We start from the raw sequence: 24,635 nt of genomic DNA, 5'->3' as shown, positions 1-24,635 counted from the left end.
TTATCTTTATCACCACTGTTAAAATACACTGGCAAAAATATAATACCGTGTTTCCCCGAAAATAAGACCGAGTCTTATATTAATTTTTGCTCCAAAAGACGCATTAGGGTATATTTTCAGGGAATGTTTTATTTTTTCATGTACAACAATCTACATTCATTCAAATACAGTCATGTCATCTTCTTCTGGAACATCGTCATAATGTACTAAATGCGTCCATCTGGCTGATGATCTTAACTGGGGCTTATTTTTGGGGTAGGTCTTATTTTCAGAGAAACATGGTAGTGATTAATATTATACAACTATCTTTGAACAGTTTCTCAAATCTACAAAGGAATACCCACAAAATATCACTTAGATTCACGAAATGAATTGTGAATATCTTAATTCACAAAATAAGTCATTTTCCAATTTATTTTTTTCATAATAACTAAAACATTACACAGTATGAAAATAGAATTACCACAATCTGAATAGCATTATAATTTCTTTTTTCGCATAAGTATCAATCAGTCCATGGCAAAACTATCTAGATTTATTGGCAATAGTAGCCGGGTATGCAATGCAGATTTTAAAGAAAGAAGCATGTTTTATAAACCTATGATGTGGAATTTTAAAAGTTCATCCTGTTGTACACCCTCAAAAATGCTGTGTTTTAAATGTATTTTGCAGCATTTGCAAATGTGAATTCAATAAACTCAGAAAGCCACTTAGTCTCCTACTAAATTGAGTCTATCAGAAAGTGGTTCAAATGTCACTAATTATTTTATAGGAATAATCATGTTGTAACTTTAAACAAACTTAAGCTTTAGTGTACTTTAAGACTCTAGTGCCAGGATGAAAATAAAGACCCTTCTGCTGAAATAGAGACGATTGAGTTACATTTAACAAGATGCAGGATGTGGCACTTCAGCTATCTAACCATGGTGGGCTGTTTGCCACCCCAGCAGCTAGATCATGTTTCTTCTGCCTCATTCAATTTCAGAATAATTTCATAAAAATTACATGATTGACACTAAAGCTTTCTTCCCATTCTGATTTATTTAAACGTTAATATTGCCACAATACATTCATGATTTAAAAGTATTAGAAAAGAGAAATAAACCAGCGATTTTAAAATGGTGAATTTTAAAATGTTTAGTTTATTATAATGAGTAGGATGACCTTCTGTGTATCTAAGGTTTTCTCTGATTGCTGTCACTTTTCTATTTTTGGTGTTTTTATTAAATGGGCTTTATGATACGTTCCACACTTCTTTCTCTCAACTGCAAAAAAAAGTGATTGGAGACTTTAAAAAAATAGGTAATATATATTTTTCTATGTATAATATTATAGTGAACACAGTATTTTAGTAGGTATTTGTTCCCTAATTCATTCTATCTCTAATTCATTCCCCTCTTTGTATTTAATTCTTTACAAAGTTTTGCAAAATAATTTATCCTAACTGTAGTCACCCAACACCCATTATGCATTAAGAGCCAGATCTCTACATATATGTATTGTGTTCTGGGTATGTTATATGAATTCATTCTGTCAGTAAATTGCACATATGAATATATTTGTCTTTACTACTACTTTAATTATAGGATATCTTCAATGGTGAGGCTCATATAGACTATTTCCTGTGAAGTTCCTAGTGCAATTCCTTTCACACAATGGGTCCTCAATAAATGTAAGTGAATGACTTCCTGACAACTGTCATGGTTCCTGGGAGATGCAGGATGGGGTTGGCAGCAAGAGACAAAGCTGGCTGTCAAAACTGTTATATTCAGATGGATGGCAAAAACAAGAGTTGAAAGGAATTTGAAGGTTTTCAGAAGAACTCTGTCCATTCTGTCAAAAACCGATTCAAAGCATTTCATATATTCCTGAACCCATGAAGATTGGTTTGAAAAACAAATCCCAGAATTCAAAAATCTGGTCAATGACCATTTGCTTATTTAAAAAAAAAAAAAAAAAAAGTTAAAAAATCTGTTTTAAAAGTTATATTTAACTGAAAAAAATTATATTCTAGTTTGGAATATGTAGAAAAGTACTTTGTAGTGGGGTGATGAAATATCCTTAAATAATAGAATTTCATTAGGTATAGTTTTGACATAAATGACTTTCGTTTTGACCAGTTCTCTGACCCATAAGCTAAATATCAGGTGTTATAACATTTAAGAGCTAAGTCTTCTTCCTGTGTAAGTAGGTGTGGGAAAAATGTGTCACCCTTTTCCCAGGAGGTTGGTGGGGCTGTTTGTAGGCGAGGTGGGTTTCCCTTCAGATGGTCTACACTGAAGGAATGCTGCTTTGAGAGAACAAGGCTGTATATGTAATGAGGACCTTAAAACAGTGAAGAGTTTGAAGTTACGTCAATACCTTTTCTCCCAAGATAATAAAGCATTTTAGTCTTATGTATTTTATAAATGCATGCATCTATATGTACATCTGTATATATATATATACACACACACGTACATATATATACATATATGTTTATGTATAAATACACACAGATGTATATATATATATATATAAACACATACATACACATTAAAATGCAATTCAACAAACATTTATTGAACTTCTGTGTAAGACATTGTGCTAAAATTGTAAGAATTCAAAGACAAATGCACACATTACCTTACCATCAAGGATTTGCAATTGAAGCGGAGAGGCAATATAAGATTAGCCTTTTAGAAGTATATACCAACCATCTCCTAGGTGCCATTTAATTATAAACTTTAAAACATAGACAAAATATAATTATTCTGTCTTTTTAAAAACTTTGCTAGGCTGAGGTAGTTTCAAATAATGTGTAATAAAATAGGTTTCTTTTTTCTTGAATGATACAAACTCGTGTGATTTCTGGCATCTTAAGTACAATTAGAACAGTTGGCTTTGACCCATTTCCTTGTTCTGAAGAATTGTTCTCAGATTTCAGTCTTGGAAAAAGTGATAAAGTCTATTTTCAGAAATCAGACTCAGGATATAAAAAACTGCAGGTTTCTGATTACTGTATTGTAAATAGATTTAAAGGTAAATACCATCACCTGAGTCTCATTACAAGAAATTGATACTGTGTATATTTAATGCTCTAAAATAATGTTCAACATCTAAATAATATGTTGCTTTAATGGGCTAGTGGCCTGCACACCTTGATTCAATTTTAAATATCAAGACAATTATTTTTTTGTGACTAATATTTGCAGTTATTTATTTTTTTTTCTGAGTGATTTATTTTATATTTACTGGAATAGAAATGCCACTTTTTAGACCTCCATTTTGTTATATATACCGGGAAGGAATCTGTAATAAAATTGCAAAGCATAGATGAACATTTTGTAACAACTTCTCATAGATTCTATTAATGTTAGAGATGAGCCTTTCACATCCCTCAGTGGCCCAAGTAGAAATAACAATGGAAAGATCCATTATTCAATCACTCTGTGTAGTGGTGTGTGTGTGTGTGTGTGTGTGTGTGTGTGTGTGTGTGTGTGTTCATTTTTGGCTCATATTTCACCGAAATACATGGATTACATTTTTAAATAACAAGTAACTGGCAGTACCATGTGATAAGAGAAACCTAACCTGAGTCCTATTTCCAGCTTGGGAACTAACAACTTATCTGTTACTAGATAATTAATTTTGGGGGAATCTCAATATCCTTCTCTACAATGGAGTTAGCTGGACTAAATAATTCCACCTTTGGTTCCTTCTATAACCATGAATACTATATTCAAAAGTGTATTTCCAAACCATACTGTGAAATTTATCATTTAAAATATGAACAGTATGTAATTATTTTGGTTAGGAATAAGAATTTAATGATTTATATTACTCCATGTAAAATTCAAATTTCAGCTTGGGAATAAATTGTAAACACTATTATATAATACTCTGTCATTAAAATATTTGAAACATCTATGATTGTAGCAATATCAAAACACTTTTTATTAAATAAAACATTTAAATATACCTTTATACTAATCTCTATTTGGGACAAAAGTCAATTATGTGGTTCTCATTTTAAATGTACTTAGCACGATGCAGAAGAATTTGGCTGTAAGTAAGATTTCTGGAGAGTGTTGACTCTTCCTATCACTTTAGGAAGAAAAGTTAAATTTCTTCCTCAGAGAGGGTTAATAGAGACCATAACACAATTCACAGTCCAGTTCAATTTACAGTCCTCTCATTCAGTTACATTGAGATACAGATTTGATAGAAGATAGAAGCTACTGATCATTTCAATTCAACGTAGTTCAATGGATATTTATCAGTCATTTCCAAATACTTAACTAGTTGTTATGGGGGGAAATAAAATAATTAAATCAGATGTGATCTTGCCCTTGAGGAGGTCCCAATCTAGTAAGGGAAAGTTACAGAAAAAGAAAATACAAACACAGTATGTTAATTGCTCAGATAACACAGATGACAGGCATTTAGTGCAACTGGGATTTTAGAGAGGCTTCCTGTGGGAGATGATGCCTGAGCTGGGTCTTAAATGATGAGTAAGAGCAGGTGAAGAAAGATGAGGAGGTCATGCTAGGGCTCCAAAGTACAAAGCCACAAAATAGGGGAGCATGTGTGAGTGCAGGAAATGGGAGCAATTTTGCCATTAACAGGGTGTAAATTGTAAAGAGGAGAGGAAGGAGAAATCAGCAGGGGCCAAATCAAAAAGTATCTATATAGTCTTGCTTGTAATTCTATTATAGGTGGTGAACAGACACAGAAGAACTTTAAAGAGGAGAAAGCCATAAATAGTTTGTTATTGTTTTTTTGTTTTTTTTTTTTTTTAGATAAATTAGTCTGGTTGCACTGTTGGAGATATAATTATTAACAACAAGCATGAAGGTAGAAAGTCCAGGTAGATTTCTATTCTAACAGACTACACCAGAGGTGACAAGGAACTGAAACATGGCAGTAAATTATGAAAAGGAGAGAGAAATCACATGAGGGAAGTACAAAGGAGGCATGCTAGCCCGGATGAAAGGTTTGGTAGAAGGATGGAGAAGTGAGATTTTACAACCTTTCCCATTCTGTAATTACAATGTTGTGAATATGTGATTTACACTAATTCCCATACTTACAGCAAAGATGATTGGAGCCATTAAATGATACCAACAAGAGAAGAGGAGCAGATATAACTGAAGAAAGAGAAGGGAGTCCAGTTGTGAACATGTTGGTTTTGAGAAGATCACTCAATATATAGTTTAGGTACACATAAGCAGTCTGGTAAATTAGTTTAAAGCTCAGATGCCAGAGATAAAAATTGGGACATATGTAGGTGTTAAGATCAACACAGAAAAAAAGTAGCTCAGGACAGAACTCTGGATGGTAGTAAGGAACATGAACAAGAGGTGAATCCCAAATAGGAGAATGACAACCAGGGAAGGACAAGAAAGCAATGTGATGGACATCCAGGTAGAGACTTGTAAGGAGGTCAGTCGAATGCGAGAGAGGGATGTGGAAAATGGGCAAGCAAGTTCTATTTGAAGTGGTAGGATGAAAATCATCCATACCTCATGCAACAATCGAGTGGGTGGTAAGAACAGAAGCCAAACTTCAATGGCCTTTGTGAAGACTGACAACAAAAGAAATAACTAATGATTAGCTGATTTTGTCTAATCAACCATCTCCCTGTCTCAGATATGAAATGACATTTAAAAAGTGTTCAGCATCCTAGAATTTTGAATTCACAATGAAAATCAGAACATCCACTCTAAAACCGAAAACTATTTAGAAAACATAATGGTTTTCATTTATCATCACCACGTTGGGGAAAATAATTCTCTTTTTGAAAATGATTTGATTTATTTCTCCATTTTCCCACAAGTGTTTTTGCAGGCTCCTCATAGAAACTGATTCACAGATCACAATGTAATATTATGCCCTTAGCTTTTATTGTAGGTTGATATAACAAATGATCTTACGAAGAATACTCTTCCAATGTCTGCAGAACCACTATTCATTATACTAGTCAACATCTCAAATAATGATACACATGATAAATTCCTCTGAGAATTTAGTGCCAGGAATGGCTTTTCTCCAGAACTGATATACTACTTTTTATCAGTCAACGGAAATGTATTTCCTTTTAACTTTAGCTGATGAGAAGTTTAAAATGAAATTTAATGCTCACACAAAGAAACCAACATTTTGTAGTTTCCTAGCTGGTTTCTGGAAAGTACCTTTTCCTTTATTTTATGAGTTTTCTCATTCTGTACTATTTTAATCATATGTGTATGTGTATATCTGTTTACTGACATCCTCTTCAAATGCCATTAAATAAGTGCAATTAACAACAATAATAATATGATAGTAATAAACTATTTGGTCGGCATTTTAGTTCATTTTTCTTCATTATTTTTGAAGGTCCCATTTTCCTCCCACACAAACCCATGCATGCATTGTTTGAAGAAACACCGAATCTATTTTGGTATTTTTTTAATTAAAGAAAAGTTCCTATGAGTTTTTATTTTGTTAATTATTTCCTTCTTTTTCCATATACTTAACTATAAAGAAAGAGATTCTAATTCTGGCTTGAAAAGTATTAACTACTAATTTATTATTCTTATGTTTGTTATTTTATTATATAATCCTCAGCCTGGTACCAATTAATACAAATATTAGTGGTGTTTTTTTGTTTTGTTTTGTTTTTTTGTTTTGTTTTTGTTTTTGTTTTTTAACAGGACATTTAGCTACACTTAGAATTCTTGAGATTATAACATAATCCAAACTGATTTATGACATTCTCTTCTAATAGCTTCCTTTTTGTGTGTGCTATCCTTATACCTCCTTTTCCCTAAACAGAATTTTCTAAGAACAGTGTGAAGAGTCGCTGGTGCAAATAAAAGAGTACAAATTACATATGAAGTTACGGAAAGCTTACAGTTTGAGGATAGGCATGAGAATTGTAGAAGGGGACTTGAAATACTCATAACTAACAAAACCTGCTTTTTTAAAATAGGAAATCCCAAGATATTCTAATTAATTAAATCCCTTCCCATTCTTCATGATCCATCTTAAATATTATCTTCTTCTTGAACACTTCCCTAAAACTCTAGTACCCATTTTTGGTTTTCTGACACTCTCTGTTCTTAGTGATTATAATAGAACCTCAAAATATATTATAATGACTTGTTTAAAGGTCAGTTTCCTTCCTCTCTTCACAGGGAGAAATCACACCTTCTTTGCCTTATAACCAAAGCAGTAAGCATCCACTAAGTACTCAATAAAAGTTTTTGAAAGCTGAAATATCTGAATAAATGAAGGAACAAGGCACACATTTGGGTGAAAGCTGCGGACTAATGGGGATCATGAGGCAGCACTCTGGATTTTAACTCTTTCACTTTCTGGATATTCAAGATGATTATAACAGTTCTACTGATGGCATGAGGTGACAAGAATAAGAGTCCTGGGAAGAATTTAAAAAGTTGGGGGGAAAAATCTGAATCCTAATAAGCCAGCATTACATCAACATAGTGCTCTGGAGCTGTGATGCAAAATCAACTCTAAAATGTCACATAACTCCCAGGACCAAAAAACTTGAGTTAATTCTGCCTCAAAATATTAGCAAAGTGAGCATAAAACTGTACAAAGAGCAAGGACGTAGAACAGTCATGGAAGCACCAAGAAGAAATACCAGAAGCCAACCTGTGGCAGGGCACAGCCCTTAAATCTCCCTTGGACTTCCAGCTTCTGAAGATGGGTGGGTGGTGGTCCCTTTTTGGGTGCATCAGGCTATGCCCTCAGCAAGTTGCCCTTCAATGTCTAACTGCGTAGGTTCTACCTTCCCCTTTTCTGGCTCCAAGCAGTGTGCTTACAAGGGGAGAATGCGATTGTCATGAAACCATGAGCATCATCGGTTTTGTGACTTTTGAGTTTCTTATTGTACTTTAATTAAAAACATTCTGCTTGATTACAACAGTGATATCACACATTAGTTTCCGATTGCCCACAGTAAGCCAGATGCTGAATTAGATACTCTTGCATGTGTTAACTTTAATCCTTACAACAGTACCCTGAAAGATAAGAATGCGCTTCCATTTTGCTGATGACCAAACTGAATCCTAGGCCAATTGAGTAATTTCATGTCTGACAACATAACATAGCTCACATTGCATGTTTTAACGTTTCCTCTATATAGTCACAACTCAATTGGACTTATCTAGTCAGATATCATGATGACAATATTAGGTATATAACGGATTTATGTGTTGTTTTTTAATTTAATTGCATTATGAAACTAGACAAACATTCTACCAGCATTGTCGTGGGGGGCGGCCTGCGGGGCCTCTGGTCCCGCTCCCCACATAAGAACGCAGGATATGGGTGGGCCAAAAAGGAACACCCACGGAGCCATAGATGGGGGAGTCATACCACTATATTCTCTCTGGCGGCTGGGCGAGACACACACAGTAGTAGCCACAGATCTGCAGTCCGCCATTCACTTTCTGCCTGCCAACCAACCAACCAATCAACGCAGCCCCACAGTTACATCAGTAGCCAATTGGCTAACCAGTTACAGCTGATGGCCAACAATCACAGTTGATGGTCATTCACTACCGGAGCCAGCACCTCCCCACGCGAGGCCGAGAACCTGGAAACTGCTCTCTGGGACTCTGTCCCCGCAAGCATTGACTATATTTCAAATGTATTTATTAAAATTATATAATATTATACTCACAAAACTGGAATGATAATGAGAAAACATTTTATTTCAACTTTATGCACATAAGGGAATCGCTGAATTGTATGAAATTCAACTTCTCACCTTAGAAAAGTTCCTCTAAGCTCTGCATTTTTGGACACTGACAATCAAAGGCTAAGAGTTGCTGTGCGCTCTGCCTGCCATGCACTTCCCCCAAAGAGCTGCACCGCTCCTTCCATCAGTTCCTTCATGGATCCTATCTGAGGTTACGTTCTCAATGCATTTGCCCTGACCATCCACTTTAAAACTGTAACCCTTATTCCTGTTCTCTAACTCTGATCTATTTTTCTTCACAACCCTTTTACCATCTGACATATGTTTTATGTATGTGGATTCTGTTTGTCTCTCTGCTTTAGAAAGTATTCCTCATGGCTAATCTCTTTTATTCTATATCCCCAGCACCTGGAGTAGTACCTGGTACATGGTAGGTGTTACTAAATATTTATTGAATTAATGAATGTTTAACACATCCAGAAGTACAGCTGTGCAAAACTGATAAGTTCATTTTTCATTCAGTCTGAAACAAATTATTTTTCTATGCCATACAAAAAACATGCAATCATTTACAATAGTGCTAAGAAAAAACTGTGGTATTAGCTTTACAAATTTGTTATTATTATTATTATTATTATTATTATTATTATTATTATTATTATTATCTTGAACCTACAGATGAACTATTAAACACCAATACTCATTCATTGAACAAATACTTACTGATGATGATCCTTTTTGTCCTTTATATAAAAGCAACTTCTCTGGTAGTGAAAAATAATCTGCCCTTCAGATTTTCTTATAAGATATAAGCGTAGTTGAAAATGTAGCTCTTTGTATTAAGGAAGGTATTAAAAATCTATGGCAAATACACTTTTAAAGTAATTTTTCAAAACCTGACCTTTTCTCAAGTTTAAATTATACTGAATTCGTTTGGTCAGAATAAAACAGCACAATAGAAGACTAAACTCAAGTTATGCCACTGAGAGTAAGAAAGAAATTGTGTGTAATCATTGCCTCTGAGTCATGTAAGGCAGAATGACAAATGGACGATGATATTCATAATGACATGGCAGTCTTTGGCTTTGCACAGAGGTCCATAAATATTTTGCACATGCTTGGAATACATGGGCGTCCAGTTGACAGGCTCTCCAAGAAAATTCTAAAATTAGATACCAGATCTAAATTGGTATCAGGAATTTAATAAAAAGGGATGTCCTAGGAGTCTTTTAGGTCATCACACAAAGTGGTCTCCATTGTGATTTATTTAGCATTGCCTTGCAAGCCATTTTTGAAAAATACAGTACAAAGAAACAAACATTAAAGCAGTGATCCTCTTTACCCCATATTGCAATCAGTTTGAATAGCAGTGGATATGTGATTCATGTTAATTGTGCCAAAACAGCAGCAGCATGAATGCTAAATTATTCACCATGTTCACAAACTGTCAAATGGGGCAAATAGCCAACTATTCAAAATAATTGCAAAAAGATTGGCACAGCTGTAATGTGTTTTCGGTGTGTATTCCATATCCTCCTGAAACCAATATTCAATGTAGTGAAATGAATGCCCCTCTCTGATAGACTCAAAAGAGAATTTAGATTTCATTCATAAGTATTGCAAGGAGAAATTAATTCATTCATTTGTACTATAATTTCCTCCACTCTAATAACTTAAAAATACCAAAATATTTTCAGATTAGGAGAAATTAGTAATAAAATGTGAACCCTCGAACATATGTTGATTATGAGTATAGAGATGTGCTTTGTCTCCTATCATTAAAAAGGAACAAAGTCATTATTTCTAAATTGCAGGCCTGTCTATTTTTATGGTAATGAACATAATCGTACAAATTCAAGTGTGTAAAAAATTCAGCTTCTATTCTAAATTTTATGTTATATTACTGCTTGCTAGCTGTACCATGTGCTACAGTGTTTAAATAGGATATATATTAAATAAAAAGAAGAGGGAAGTGGGAGGGAGAGGAAAGGAGGGAAGCAGAGAAGGAAAGAATGGAGAGAATAAGGATAAAGTTAAACAACTCAAGGTTTGTAATTTTTTTTTTTTTAACATCTTTCTTGGGAGCTTAGATCTGCCCTTTATCCTTTTCAAGCACCCATTCTTCTTGCAAGTAAGAGTAATGAATAAATTCACACCTAATTTTATGATTTTGAATAGAGCTTCTAACTCCCATACCTAACAATATTCCCTTACTATTAATAGAAATAACTTCAAAATATTTCCCATTCATTAGTGCTATGCAAATAGACTAAAATTAAAAATACTAAAAATATTTTAAGATTTATTTTTATAAAGGACATTTAAAATTTGCTGAAGATTTTATAAAAAACCCCATAATGGTTAATAATAAAGATACATTTGAATGATAATGAATATTTACTTAATGATGATGGAAAATGGAGAAAATAGGATTTTATACAGTATATTTCCTTGATAGATCTCAAAAAGAAATTTAATATTAGAGAAATGTCACTGATGAAAAATGTGATAATTTTCTATAAATTAATATAAGAATTTAGTTTTTCCTGTAAAACAGGAAAATGGCATTTATAGGCAAATTTAACCTAATCCTAAGTCTTTGGTACTTACATATTTTTATGAATGTCTCTGCCTCCATTTATGCATGCTGTCATTCTCATTATTATTATTAAGGATATTTGTGTGATGTTATAAAAACAGTTGCGCGTTTTAGAAGAATGATATGTCAGATTTCTGCTTTTATCCCAGAGTGTTAATAAATTGAGATAAAGGTAGTTTTCATCATTAAAATAAATTCAGATAGGATATATTTTTGAAGTTATGAAATATAACAGTTTTTCCCTATATCAGACTATAAAAAAACATTTTTATCACACAATATTAATTAAATGATTTTTATCTTTATATCAAAATGTCCAGGTGACATTTTATGCATAATTTAATATAATTTTTACTTGGGAAATTTTTTCTTATATGTTGCATTTTTATGACAGACTTGTAGATGAACTGTGTATTTCAGAATATCATTAGGAAGAACTATTTTCAAAAAGTAAACTACTGGGTGGTGAAAACACAGTGTGATTTATGGATGATGTGATACAGAATTGCACACCTGAAATCTATGTAATTTTACTAACAATTGTCACCCTAATAAATTAAAAAAAGAAAAGAAAAAAAAAGTAAACTAAATATATTTTTTTTAATTATTTACTCGCTCTTCCTATGGGAGGATTATTATTCCCTACCCCTTGTTATTAGGTTTAGTCATGTGATTTTTTTCTGGTGAATGAAAAATGAGCAATACTGCTGCAACCTCTGAACAATAGCTTTTAGAATAATCCTATGGTTCCATAATCTCTCTTTCCCTCTACCAAGTATCAGATGAGATTGCTTCTTCAATTTGTAACCTAAGTGAAGAAGAGTTGGAGGAGAGGCAGAGGCAGCTCACAAAAAGGCATTAAATGTACAAGAAATAAATCATTTGTGCTTTTGAGTTTTTTTATTACAGCAACGTTTTTAAGCCTAAGATGATTGGTATACCGTTACTGGCCCATTTTAGCCGACATGAGGATCATTTTATAGTTCTTGAATAAGGCCTATTTTTAAATTCTGTCCATTCAAATTACCCATAATTTGAAACATTTATGGAGTGATTCTTAGATTTACATTTGAAGAAATAATGAGTAGAAAATTTAAGATGCTGGCTCTTAAATAATGAGTTGTATCCCAACAACTGTACCTATTACTTCAATATAGAAAACTAAATGAAGACAAGTGGAATTCTTGGACCTGGTAAAATTTATATGGAATTATATGATCATGTCTTTTGCATTAAGATCAGTTAAGGACCATTAGTATCTAATCACTAGTTTTCTTGCTGCCCAATATAAAATGATGTATAGTAGAAATAAAATAATCTAGGAAAAAGTGCTTAACTTGAAGGACAGGTAGTTGTTTAATGTTTTATAAATTTGAGACAATGCTTTATAATTTCTAGATTTTCTTCAAAATGTCAAATTGAATATTGTATAGCCCAAATCTGCTAGCTATTTTGTAGCCTTTAATGAAGTCATTCAATTTGACTTTATATTATTCAGTTGGTCTTCACTAGATAATATAAAACAAAATGATTTCTTGATTTAGCATAATTTCTTTAAAGAAATAGTCAAAAAGCAAAAGAAGGCATTGATAATATTTAGGGATTTAAGTAGTATATTATAATAAAACTGTGACATTTAGTATGATCTTGCTTTCCTATGAGTTGTCCCTTTAATTTTGCATCACTTAGGATCACTGACCCTGCTCGAAGTGGTAAAGTAATATTATATTTTATATTTAACCTCCCTATCATATTACTCTGTTCTCACCTATCTTCACTTATGTTCATGTCATGCCTTCCTATCTTAGGATCCCAAAAGCAAACTGATGACATATACAAAATAGGATATTTTGAATAGGGTTTACTCACAAAGGAACTATTTACAAAACTGTTGGTATAGAGGACCCACAAAGCTCTCAGTTCTCCACTCAGAGGCTGAATGCACATAATTCTTTCACTTCAAGTTCTAGCAATGGCTTCACATCACTAATAGAAGACTGATGATACCAGTGAGAATGTTATTTGATTAAGATAGTTTTCAATGGAAAATAAAAGGAACTTTGTGAAAGATATTTAAGTAATTATTTACTTTTTTCTCTAGAATTTTGTATTTTCACCTCAGTTCTTAATAAAATGAATTAATATGTAGGACCTGTCAAGAACAGGTAAAGATATCTAGCAAGGGATCCCTAAAACTAGTCCTCATTATAAAGAGTGTGAAATTTTCTGAATGAATGTTGAAAATGTATACAGATACCATGAAAGTTCTAAGCATGATAGCCATAGTTCCCACAAAAGCACTTGCGGAACAGACACAGAACTTTCCAATGAAGCTTATTTTCATCATGTACTATGAGGTATGATAAAAAATTATGGCGAATGCTTAAATAAAACAAAATAATAATAGTACAGTAAAAGACACATTGCCATTAATTGCCCTCAAAATACTCCTCCTTGCTTCAAACACACTTATTCCATCAATCTTGCCACTTTCTGAAGCAGTTCTGGAAGTCCTCTTCCATGAGTGTCTTTAGTTGTGCTATCATGTCTGCCTCTAAGAAATGGATCATTTTGGCTTTGGGGAAGAGAGAGAAGTCGCATAGTGCCAGACTTGGTGAACAAGGTGGATGAGAACGTACTGTGATATTTTTGTTTGACAGACATTTCTGTACCAGAAGTGATGTGTGATATGGAGCCTTTCCGTTGTGATTGAAAACGATGGTGAATGCTTCTGCCGAGTGCCATCCAATGGAAAGGCACTTTGAACCTTAGTAACAGTGTGTGACAAGTTTCAACTTGTTCAGTACAATTAAGTGTGAGGTATGGTTGAGAGAAGGTGTGTTTTAAAGTGAGCTATAAATCATCCTCCATCATGACAATATTCTTTGTCACACATCGTTTCTGGTGTATGGCAATTTCTGGCCTATAAAAACATTATGGTGTGTCCTCATCCACCTTATTCACAGGATCCGGGTGACTTCTGGCTCTTCCTCAAAGTCAAAATGATTCAGGACATTGAGGTAGTGATGGCAGTGCAACTAAAGACACTCACAAAACAGGACTCCTAGAACTGCTTCAGAAAGTGGCAAGATTGATGGGAGAAGTGTGTTTGAAGCAAGGGGGAGTATTTAGAAGGGGATTAATGGCAATGTGTCTTGTACTGTAATATATATATTTTTTAATTTAAACATTCATCATATTGTTTGATCACACCTATGTAAATACAATAAAGCTCTGCCATGATGATGATTGTCTTCAGCATTACTTACTAATACAATGTAATCATTGTTGTCAAAATTAACTTTTTTATCTCTCTGAGAAACTTCTCAAGATAACACTATATTGAGATTAAAAAAAATAGTTATCATTGATTCTGATACTTAGGTTCTATGTTATTCGACGACAAAGTGATCAAACAAAAATTAAACTGAGATATGTAAAGAGAGTTAGATTTCTAGTTTTATATCTCTTACACTAATTATAGCTTTTAAACTATGAATATCACATCATATTTCCAGTTATTTTGATACTTATGGATAAAGTAGAAGGGAATATCACTAATGATAGATACTCAGATGCAAATCTGATCACCAAGACTCTTCATATACTCATCAAAATACAATATGGAGGGCTGGACACATAAGAATAGATCCAAGCAGGACATGCCATCAGTTATAATATAATGAACAGATAAGATAAGATGACTATCTATCTATCTATCTATAGATATAGATATAGATATAGATATATAGATATATATCGTCTCATATTGCCTTCAGCAATTTGGCGTATCTGTGAGACTTAGAAATGACAGTTGCTGACAAAGCAACCTATAAGGAATTAATTTTTGTTCCAAAAGTTAATATTAACTGTGAGCATAAGATACATTTTCCCAAAGAATAATGTATAAATCTCATATAAACAACAGTTACTTTCAAAAAATGCATTATACAGTGTTACCTTGGTTTTCGCACGTAATCCACGAGCTCTGAAACATTTGAAAATAGACGACAGCTAAGCCCCAGGATCTTGCACTCAGGGGCAGCCATGTGACATATTCGACTTCTGAGTCGTGTTCTAAAATCGAAGTATTTACTTCTAGTTTACGGCATTCATAAACCAAAATGTTCGTCAACAGAGATGTTCAAAAACTGAGGTACTACTGTATTTAGTTTCAGTATAGAAAGGTTTATTGGTTCTAAACTAACATCTTCAGCCTTATTCATTTATTCATTAAATCATTCTTTAAGCACATAATACCCATCATGTGTGACACCTGTGCTAGGGCACTGGTTCTCAAAATTGGCTGTGCATTGGTATCACTGGGGAAGCTTGTTCAACATGCAAATCGGTAGAAATCACTCAAAATTTTCTGATTCGGGACTGAAAGAGGTGAGACATAACCATCTGTATTTTCAATAAGTTTCCCAGATGATTTTTATGCCAGAGATGTGCATAAAACAATAGAAAATCATTCTGAATATAACACTTTCTTACCGTAACAGAATCTTCACGCATTATGCAACAAATATTTTATAGCAGAATCCTTTAGTGTGGCAACCTATGAGATAGATGTACACTAAGAGATTTGCACCTTCATTAAAAAGTTGAGAACTAAAGACAGGGAACTCAAGAAGGAATGCTGAGAGTAAAAAAACTGTCATAGTCATAGCAAGCTTTATTTAATGTTTTTAGAAATGGGATAGGGAGAAAAAACATTAGAGTATTAAAACTGGCTTGTTACCTTTCTATATAGAGAAATGTGTGTGTGTGTGTGTGTGTGTGTGTGTGTGTGTGTGTGTGTGTATCCTTGTCCAACATGATTCCTTGTTCTGTAAATTGTCCCCTTGGTGATTAATACAGAGATTAACATCCTGATGGAGCTCAGATATTACTAACAATTTGTTTCCAAATATCATGATTCTTTCACATTTTAGAAGAAAAGAAAGTCATTTGATGGGATTACATATAATTATATCACAAAAAAATAAATTCTATTTAAAGATATATACGATGTCAGAGGGGCAATAGATTGGGGGATGGGGGTTATCACTTTGTGAGGGGTGAAATATCTAACCATTGCATTATTTTGTACACCTGAAACTAATTAAAAAAAGAGAAAAAGTTAAGTTCTATTTAAAAATTCAACTAAATATATAGTATGTTTCTTTTCTTTTTTTAAACTAGTTTATTGGGGTGACAATTGTTAGTAAAGTTACATATGTTCCTGTATGTAAGTTAGTCAATTAGAATGGGGATTTAGAAAAACATGAGTTCTTCTCATAAGTGGCCTGAAGTGACCTCTGAAAATAGTTCTCTATTCACATGACCCAGAGAACCCTACAAAATCATGTAAATTGAGAGGTGCAAATCTTCATGTTGACTTTAAGAACCCTCGTGAAACTGCCCAGGCCATCAAGGGTATGCATATCCAAACAGCCACCAAGTATCTAAAAGATGTCATATTACAGAAGCAATGTGTGCCATTCCAGCATTACATTGGTGGAGTTGGGAGATGTGCCCAGGACAAACAGTGGGGTTGGACGCACGTTCAGCGGCCCAAAAAGAGTGCAGAATTTTTACTGCACGTGCTTAAAAATGCAGAGAGTAATTTTGAACTTAAGGGTTTAGAGGTAGACTCTCTGGTCATGGAGCATATCCAGGTGAACAAAGCTCCCGAGATGTTTTGCAGAACTTACAGAGATCATGGGCAGATTAACCCACACTTGAGCTCCCCCTGCCACAGAGAGATGGTCCTCACTGCAAAAGAGCAGATTGTTCCTAAACCAGAAGAGGAGGTTGCACAGAAGAAAAAGATCTCCCAGAAGTACCTAAAGAAACAAAAACTTATGGCCCAGGAGTAAATTTAGCATCAAATAAATGCTAATGAAAGTAAAAAGAAAAAAAAGAAAGAAAAAAAAAGAAAGAAAGAAAGAAAGAAAAAGGAAAAAAAGAAAATGACACAGGCTCCACAGAGGAATACTTTATGTGAAAAGTTAAGGCTTCAACATATGAAACCAATATGGAGAATAAAGATAATAAAATTAACATGACATCTAGAGAATTTCAGTTATCATGAACTTTAGGAAAGATAAGATGATATCATATTTTAGAAATAAAATAGAAATATTATCTTAACTGAACCCAGTTGCAGGGTTCACCAGTACAAAACCTTGAGACTTGTATTACTACTTTTTTATTGAAATATATATCCAGGTATACATAAGGCTAATTACAAAAATGAAACCTTGCCAAAAACAAGGACTAATATGTGAATAAAATTGCATGGCCAAGAAATATCTTAAAGGGCTTCTATAGAAATATATATACGTATACATATGTATATATACATATGTGTATATATATGTATATATATATGTATATATATTTAGATAGAATAATTTACCACAACTGTATATTTTTTCAGATGTTAAGCATAAACAAAATGAGTTGTTATTTCTCCATGTACTTTTCTCTATTTTTAACTCATTCATGCATTTGAAGGCAACATTTATTTTCTGTTCTTCATGTTCTATTCACATTCATTTAAAGGTGACTAATTTATACCAAAGTATAGAAGAGAGTATAAAATTGACCTATGTAAGAGGTGATGCCGCTAAATCAATTATTCATGTTTTCTCGATTAGATGGTTTAACTCAAAGGACATGGGCTCTGCATACAATTAAAGGTTGCTACTTTATGAGTTATAGAAAAATTAAGAAAAAAATTTAAGCATTGTAGTACCAATTTTAGTCTCTATATGACACAAAGGAATTTAAGGTGTTTTTTACAATCCCTCAAATTGTCCAGATTTAATTATTTATAAGAAATTATCTTATAAATATACCAAAAAGTCTAAGATCACTTAGTCGTTTGTTCTATTTAGGTTTTTTAAAAAACAAACAACATCATGATGAATGGGCATTGACACAGAGCTAAAACATTCCAGTGAAAATATACAGTAAGAAATATACACAATCCATTAAACAAGACAAAGTTTATGCTATTTTAGTTCCTTCTTAGGCAGTGGGAGTATTGGGAGAGCGAGAGCGAGAGCGAGAGCGAGAGAGAGAGAGAGAGAGAGAGAGAGAGAGAGAGAGAGAGAAATTTAGGACACCTTGATCACCCTTTCAAGAACCACTAACAAAATAAATAATATTTGCTGTCACATCACTCCCTGGGAGGTAGATGTAGCTTCATGCTTATTCATTTGACACTCTTCTATTGAATAATGCCTTCCTTAGTACACAGACTTTTTTTCCAACAGCTGATAACTACTCAAGTAGAAGTTAATTGAGTCATTGGACTCCCCTTGAATCTGTGCATGTTTGGGGATTGTGGAGCCATCAGTACTGCATGTAGGAAGGTAATAGTCCAATTTCTACTATGAAAATTCTACTCAGGTATATATTATATTCTACTCAGGTATATGTACCGGAACTCTAAGTCATTGGAAAGAAGAAAGCTGGGAAAGGGAAAAATCAAAAAGTATGAAATGAGAAGAGATTTCTTGTAGCCCTAATAGGAAGAATTTTTAAAGTATTTATTGTGCTTCACAGAAAGAAAAAAGTCAAATTATTTTTTTCTAATTTATAGTCAATCAGTGACTTCTAATTGTATATCCTGTCATTCTCAGTCTCAGGTTTAATAAAATTCTACAAAAGCATCATATATACTGTAAAGAAAAATGACGCATGACCAGAAGATCTGAGCGTGTGGTCATAATATAAATAACATGTCATTAAATAAACATTTTATCAGGTCACTTGCATTGTGCTTGATCTCGATATGCCACAGGTTTTTCTTCTGGAAATCAGGAATAATATATCCAGATATATCCTTGCTTTTCCACTGTGGTAAGAAAGTAAAAAAATCCCTGAAGAAAATTATCTATTTGGAAAAGCAAGTTTATTCCTTTTGAGTGACCCATAAAACAGTAACGAAGCAGGTTTTTAAGATTTAAGATTTGTTGTTCTACCATTAGTGGAATATTCCTTTCCCAACCAGCAAAAATTGAATGCAGAAGAGGGGTCAGGGCTTCCTTTAAGAGAAGCAAGGCTCTGTTTATAAACTAGAGAGAGGGTTTTCACTGACTCAGAGCTCATGCAATATAGCCAGTGCCTTTGCCTGCACCAATCATGTGCTTCATCATTTAAACAGAACTCTGAGGGCCTGGTGTGAACTCCTGGGTCATCTCACAGACGGGAGCCCAGAGGCACACATGCCCTGTATGCTCTCTTCTTGGAGATATAGACAAGAAACCTGACTGTAAGGATGTGAATACAACACTATAGAATTCTAGGCAGCTGGAATGGAATAATAGAAGAAAGTGAAAAAAAAAAAAAGATAACTCGCTGTCTCCTTTACAAGCAGTCAAGTGAAGATTAATGGGCTAATTTCTGAGAAGCACTTAAACAGTCGTGGATGCCAAGTTTAAACATTATTATTTATTAGTTGGCTATGTGGTAAATTTCCCTTGAGAGCATGACTGAAAGCCATATAAAAATGTATCTTCTTATTTAATTTCAATATACATATTCTATATATGGTAGATTTTGAGTGTGCGAGAGCATTCGGAAAGATAGTAAATCACCACGAAGAAAGCCTAAGTGTGAAATGATATCTCTTCAAATATTGAAGAGTGTTCAGTATTCAAGGGGTGGTGAATCAAAAATTAACTATTAAATGAGACATTCTGTTGTCTCTATCCCTAGAGAACAGGATTCAGAACAGGGAACATAAATTCAGAATGGTGCTGTTGGGAGCACAAAAGGTGTCAGAAATCACACATTTTGCTATGGACTGCCCTATAAGAAAGTCTTTAAAGAAAATGTCTTTAAATGTACAAACTGAGCCCATAAAGCTTTACAAAAAACAGGGGCTGGGAGAAACCAGGCTTACAAGTGTTCCATAGAATTTTTGAAGCACTTTAAAAATCTGTCTACAATAAAGTTACAAGGGATAGATTATAAGAATACATATTCATGCAGTGAAAATCACATCTTCACATCTATAACTTCTTCAATGTATCTTCTTGCCCCCTAGAGTAAGCAAGATTTTGATATATTATTATTAATTTAAATATGTGTCATTTTTAAAGTGCCATCCAATAGTTGGGCAAAGATTTATAGCCAGTGTCACGGTGGTGATATCATATTCCAAATAAAAAGCAAAGACTCAAACATAAAATCACTCTGCATAGTCTATTTATAGCTATGTTCTATAATTAATATCTGATACCCACTCCCCAATAACCAATATTTGAAGCTAAAAGAATGCAAGATGATTTTGGCATAAGGTTCTTAAAAACATCTAGTGCAAATTACACATCACTCTATTCTTAATGGTTGTGGCATTTGGGGAATGAAGATTTATAGTCAGTTATTAATGCATTTAATTATAGAGATGCCATTAAAAATTCTCATTGCATTAAATATGCCTCACAGATTCAACTCTCATTATTTGTTTAATACTTGAAGTTTATTCTTTACAGGACAGAAAGGCAATGGAAATGAGAGCAGCTACCCTGTACAAGATTAATTTGTGAATGATAAATGAGTATTTTAAAATTAACTACGTAGGTTACAATTTAGACAGGTTTTGGCAGAAAACCAGTTTTCTCTGTTCAGTTGGGGTTTTTATTAAAAAAAAAAAAAGGATTCACTAGCACAGAAGAAAATATAAGTAATTGCCTTATAAAATCTTTGTCAAGAGAGTTTGAAGAGTTCATCAAGATATTCTCAAAGTCAAAGCAGCAAGATTTGTGAGCCTGACTTGGATACAACAAGCATTCATTTGCTATCTCCTTTCGTAAAACAATTGCAAAACTAAAACAAAACAAACAAATAAAAAAAAAACCCGTATTTTTAAATAAGTGTGCTTGTGTGACAGTTGGAAAAAACAAAAGGCATTTTAATGAAATAAGTGACTGAAAAATTCATTCTGTCCATCTTAATTAATTCGATTGAACTCTAGTAAATCAAAGCCACTTTATTATTAAATTAATTTTACTCTTGAAAACAGAATTCCTATATTCATGAGTGTTTTTCCAATAACTAAGTAAGCATCCCCACATGCATTCTATTTAAAGGTATTAGTACTGTGCCTAGGGGACTGGATTATTTCTTTACCGAATAGGACCACTTGAGTGATTTGATTTGCATGAAATAGAAAGGCTCTGTCTATGCAAAGTAATTCCACCATCAGACTCCTATAGAAACTTTCCCTTCTGCCCTGACAAAATCCTCATCACTGAGTATTTTCTTCTTTCTTAGCTACTGGGGCTAGTGAATGATTTGTGGCAGGGCTGGGGGGAAAGGGGAATTGTTGAATTCTTGCATAGAATTGGTAAGTAAAAGGAACACATAATGAAACATGAAGAAAAACTCAATTAAACCTAAAATGCCCCTTGAATGCTTTGATAAGAACTTTTGTTCTACCTGTATGGAAGGGAAGATATGGCTGAGGTTGGTGGAATGCGGAGATACGGCAGCATAGGTGTGCTATAAAATGGGTCGATAAAGAATCCAGAGTACAGTGGTCTTGCATGAGCTGGTTAAGCCAGAAGTAAATGGAGGTCTGAGTCATGGAAGGATTGGGAACTGTGAAATAGAGTGAATGTCGAACCAGAGAAAAAAATAGGATAATTTTAAATCAATGCTGGGCCAAGATTTAGGGACCTTAAGGAGCCTACAAGGATACCCCCACAGACCTGATATTCTTTAATTACTTATTTAATACTTATTGACTAGGATTTATACGAAAATGACTTTTTATTAAATGCTGTATCATTGTTAATGTTAAAAATAAACTATATATGTGCTAGATATTTTCTATTTGCCCTTCCGAATCCTTTCTCTATATTATCTTCTCTTCTTGGTGTCCAAAGAGCTTAATATATAGGTATAAATTCAGTTAATTGTCTCTTGTGTCCTCTGGCTTCTGTTTGGGTTTTGCAATGGAGCTTACCAACATGAGAACAGAATGGGTGAGAAAAAGGATGAAGGAGAGGAAAGTCCCACATTTATTTCCCTGTCTTTTTTCCTGAAGGATTTTATGAGCTGGCTGTGTGCTTCCTGTCTCTTTTTCCAAGTTCTGTAAACAATTCCACCTTGCCCCCTCCCTTCAGTCTTTGGTTGGCAATAACATCTGCTAAAGGCCTGGGACACAGCACTCTCTTTTGTGATTTCCATACATTCAGCCCATATATTGTTAATTACCCTTTATTAAATTTTTGTCAAAATACCCATTTTTGAGTATGCCAACTGTTTCTCCCATAACCTTGACTCTTACAACATAGCACATATTTTGTACACAATTTACTTTTTTACTTACTTGGGATTGCCTTTCATATTACTTTTTTTTTCTTTTTTTCATTATTTTAGAGGCATTTTAGAGGGATAGGAACTCACTAAAAATGGCTGGTCAAACATGAAGATAGTTGCATAGTTACTTTAAAGTTCTGTATTAAATTTGGTTAAAAAAAAGATAAAATGTTTTACATTTTTTTTAAGTTTCCTTTTGAGCATTAGCATCTTCTCTTGATAGTAAAGCCAAATACCATAGTCCCTTCTTATCTGTAGTTTTTTGTTTGTTTGTTTGTTTCCTATGGTTTTGCTTTCCATGGTTTTAGTTACACAAGGTCAACCGGTGTATTAAATGGAAAATTCCAGAATATATAATATTAAAAATGAATAACAATTTGTAAGTTTTAAATTTTGTGCCATTTTGAATAGCTTGATGAAATCTCACACCATCCTACTACATCCCACCCAGAACCCCTCTTAGTTATCAGGAAGAGAGAAAGAGGGAGAGAGCGAGAGCGAGAGCGAGAGCGAGAGCGAGAGCGAGAGAGAGAGAGAGAGAGAGAGAGAGAGAGAGAGAGAGAGAAAGAGAAAGAGAGAGAGAGGAAGAGAGAGAGAGAAATTACATTCACTTAAGTTTTATTAGAGTATATTTTTATAATTGTTCTATTTTACTATTAGTTATTGTTAATCTCTTACTGTGCCCAATTTACAAATTAAACTTTATCAAAGGTATGCATGTATAGAAAAAAAACCATAGCATATATACAATGTGTGATAAAAAATACAGAGAATGTTTAAATACAAAAATTATATTACAGTAAAAGACACATTGCCATTAATCCCCCTCAAAATACTCCTGCTCAGTTCAAACCCACTTATTCTATTGTTCTTGGCATTTTCTGAAGCAGTTCTGCAAGATCTCTTTCATGAGTGTCTCTACTTGTGCTGTCCTGGCTCCTTGATGTGCTGAATGGATTCAAAACATTTACCTTTCATGGTCATTTTGACTTCAGGTGAAGTCACACAGTGCCAGATCTGGTGAATAGGGTGGATGAGGACACACCATAATATTCTTATTTGACAGAAATTTCCATATATCAGAAAGTGATGTGTAACATGGAGCATTGTCATGATGGAGGATGAAGTAAAGACATTTATGAAAGAGGACTTCCAGAACTGCTTCAAAAAGTGGCAAGAATGATGGGATAAGTGTGTTCGAAGTGAGATTAATGGATTAATGGCAATGTGTCTTTTACTATAATAATTTTTTTTTAATATACATTCACCATGTCTTTTGATCACACCTCATAGAGTTTGGTACTATCTGGGGTTTTAGGCATCCACTGGGGTTATTGGAACATATTCCTATAGAATAAGGAAGAAGTACTGTAATTCAGATATTTATTTGCGATGGATAATTATAAAGCATTTTTTAGAAGTTTAATATTACTAAAATACAAATGAAATTTACAAAATGTACTGCCTGTGACTAATTTTTATGTTATACATTGAGTTAGTGAAACAGCAATTACTAGAATCTCATAGATAAATGTACTCTTTTCCCCTCAGTTTTATTATCAATACAATTTAATCTTGGGTTGCTGATTAAACATAGCATGTCAGTCAACAGAATTTGATTCAGCAGGATTCTCTTTAAATTGTTTTTTGTTTTTTAACTTTGTAGTGACTACCATAATGGAATCTTGTGGCTTTTATAATTTTTCAAGTCCTACATTTCTAGGATTATATCAATATTAGTCCTTAATTAAAGGTTTCCTATAGCATGAAGAAAGAATAATAAAATTGTACCTTGCATTTTACAATATAAAACTATTGGTCTCTGACCCCTAATGTACACCCAGGAATGAATGAACTCACATCACTTTTTTCACTGTTTTCTCTACTATATCTCCCCTCTTTCATTTTTCTTTGTTGTGTTTTTCTCTCAAGTCAACAAACCTGATCCATTTCCCAGCCTTATGGAAGGAAAACAAAGGCAGTAACTCTCCTGTGTCTCCCTCCTGCCATGAACCAATCTCT

The 24,635-nt window shown here is 33.6% G+C and overlaps 2 protein-coding genes across 4 annotated transcripts in view; one reads left to right on the top strand and one right to left on the bottom strand.

Moving 5' to 3' along the window:
* SEMA3A (semaphorin 3A) overlaps window positions 1-24,635 on the bottom strand; it is a 488,784-nt gene that overhangs the window by 229,976 nt on the left and 234,173 nt on the right. The gene's annotated exons all lie outside the window — the stretch shown is intronic.
* On the top strand, window positions 16,604-17,152 carry LOC117012564 (60S ribosomal protein L17-like). Its single transcript, XM_033088941.1, has one exon. It carries the CDS (start codon window positions 16,712-16,714, stop codon window positions 17,150-17,152), a length of 441 nt encoding a protein of 146 aa, XP_032944832.1. The 5' UTR covers window positions 16,604-16,711.

Source organism: Rhinolophus ferrumequinum, chromosome 20, assembly GCF_004115265.2.
Source record: "Rhinolophus ferrumequinum isolate MPI-CBG mRhiFer1 chromosome 20, mRhiFer1_v1.p, whole genome shotgun sequence".
Taxonomy (NCBI): Eukaryota; Metazoa; Chordata; class Mammalia; order Chiroptera; family Rhinolophidae; genus Rhinolophus; species Rhinolophus ferrumequinum.
This window is presented reverse-complemented; position numbering and strand designations above follow the sequence as displayed.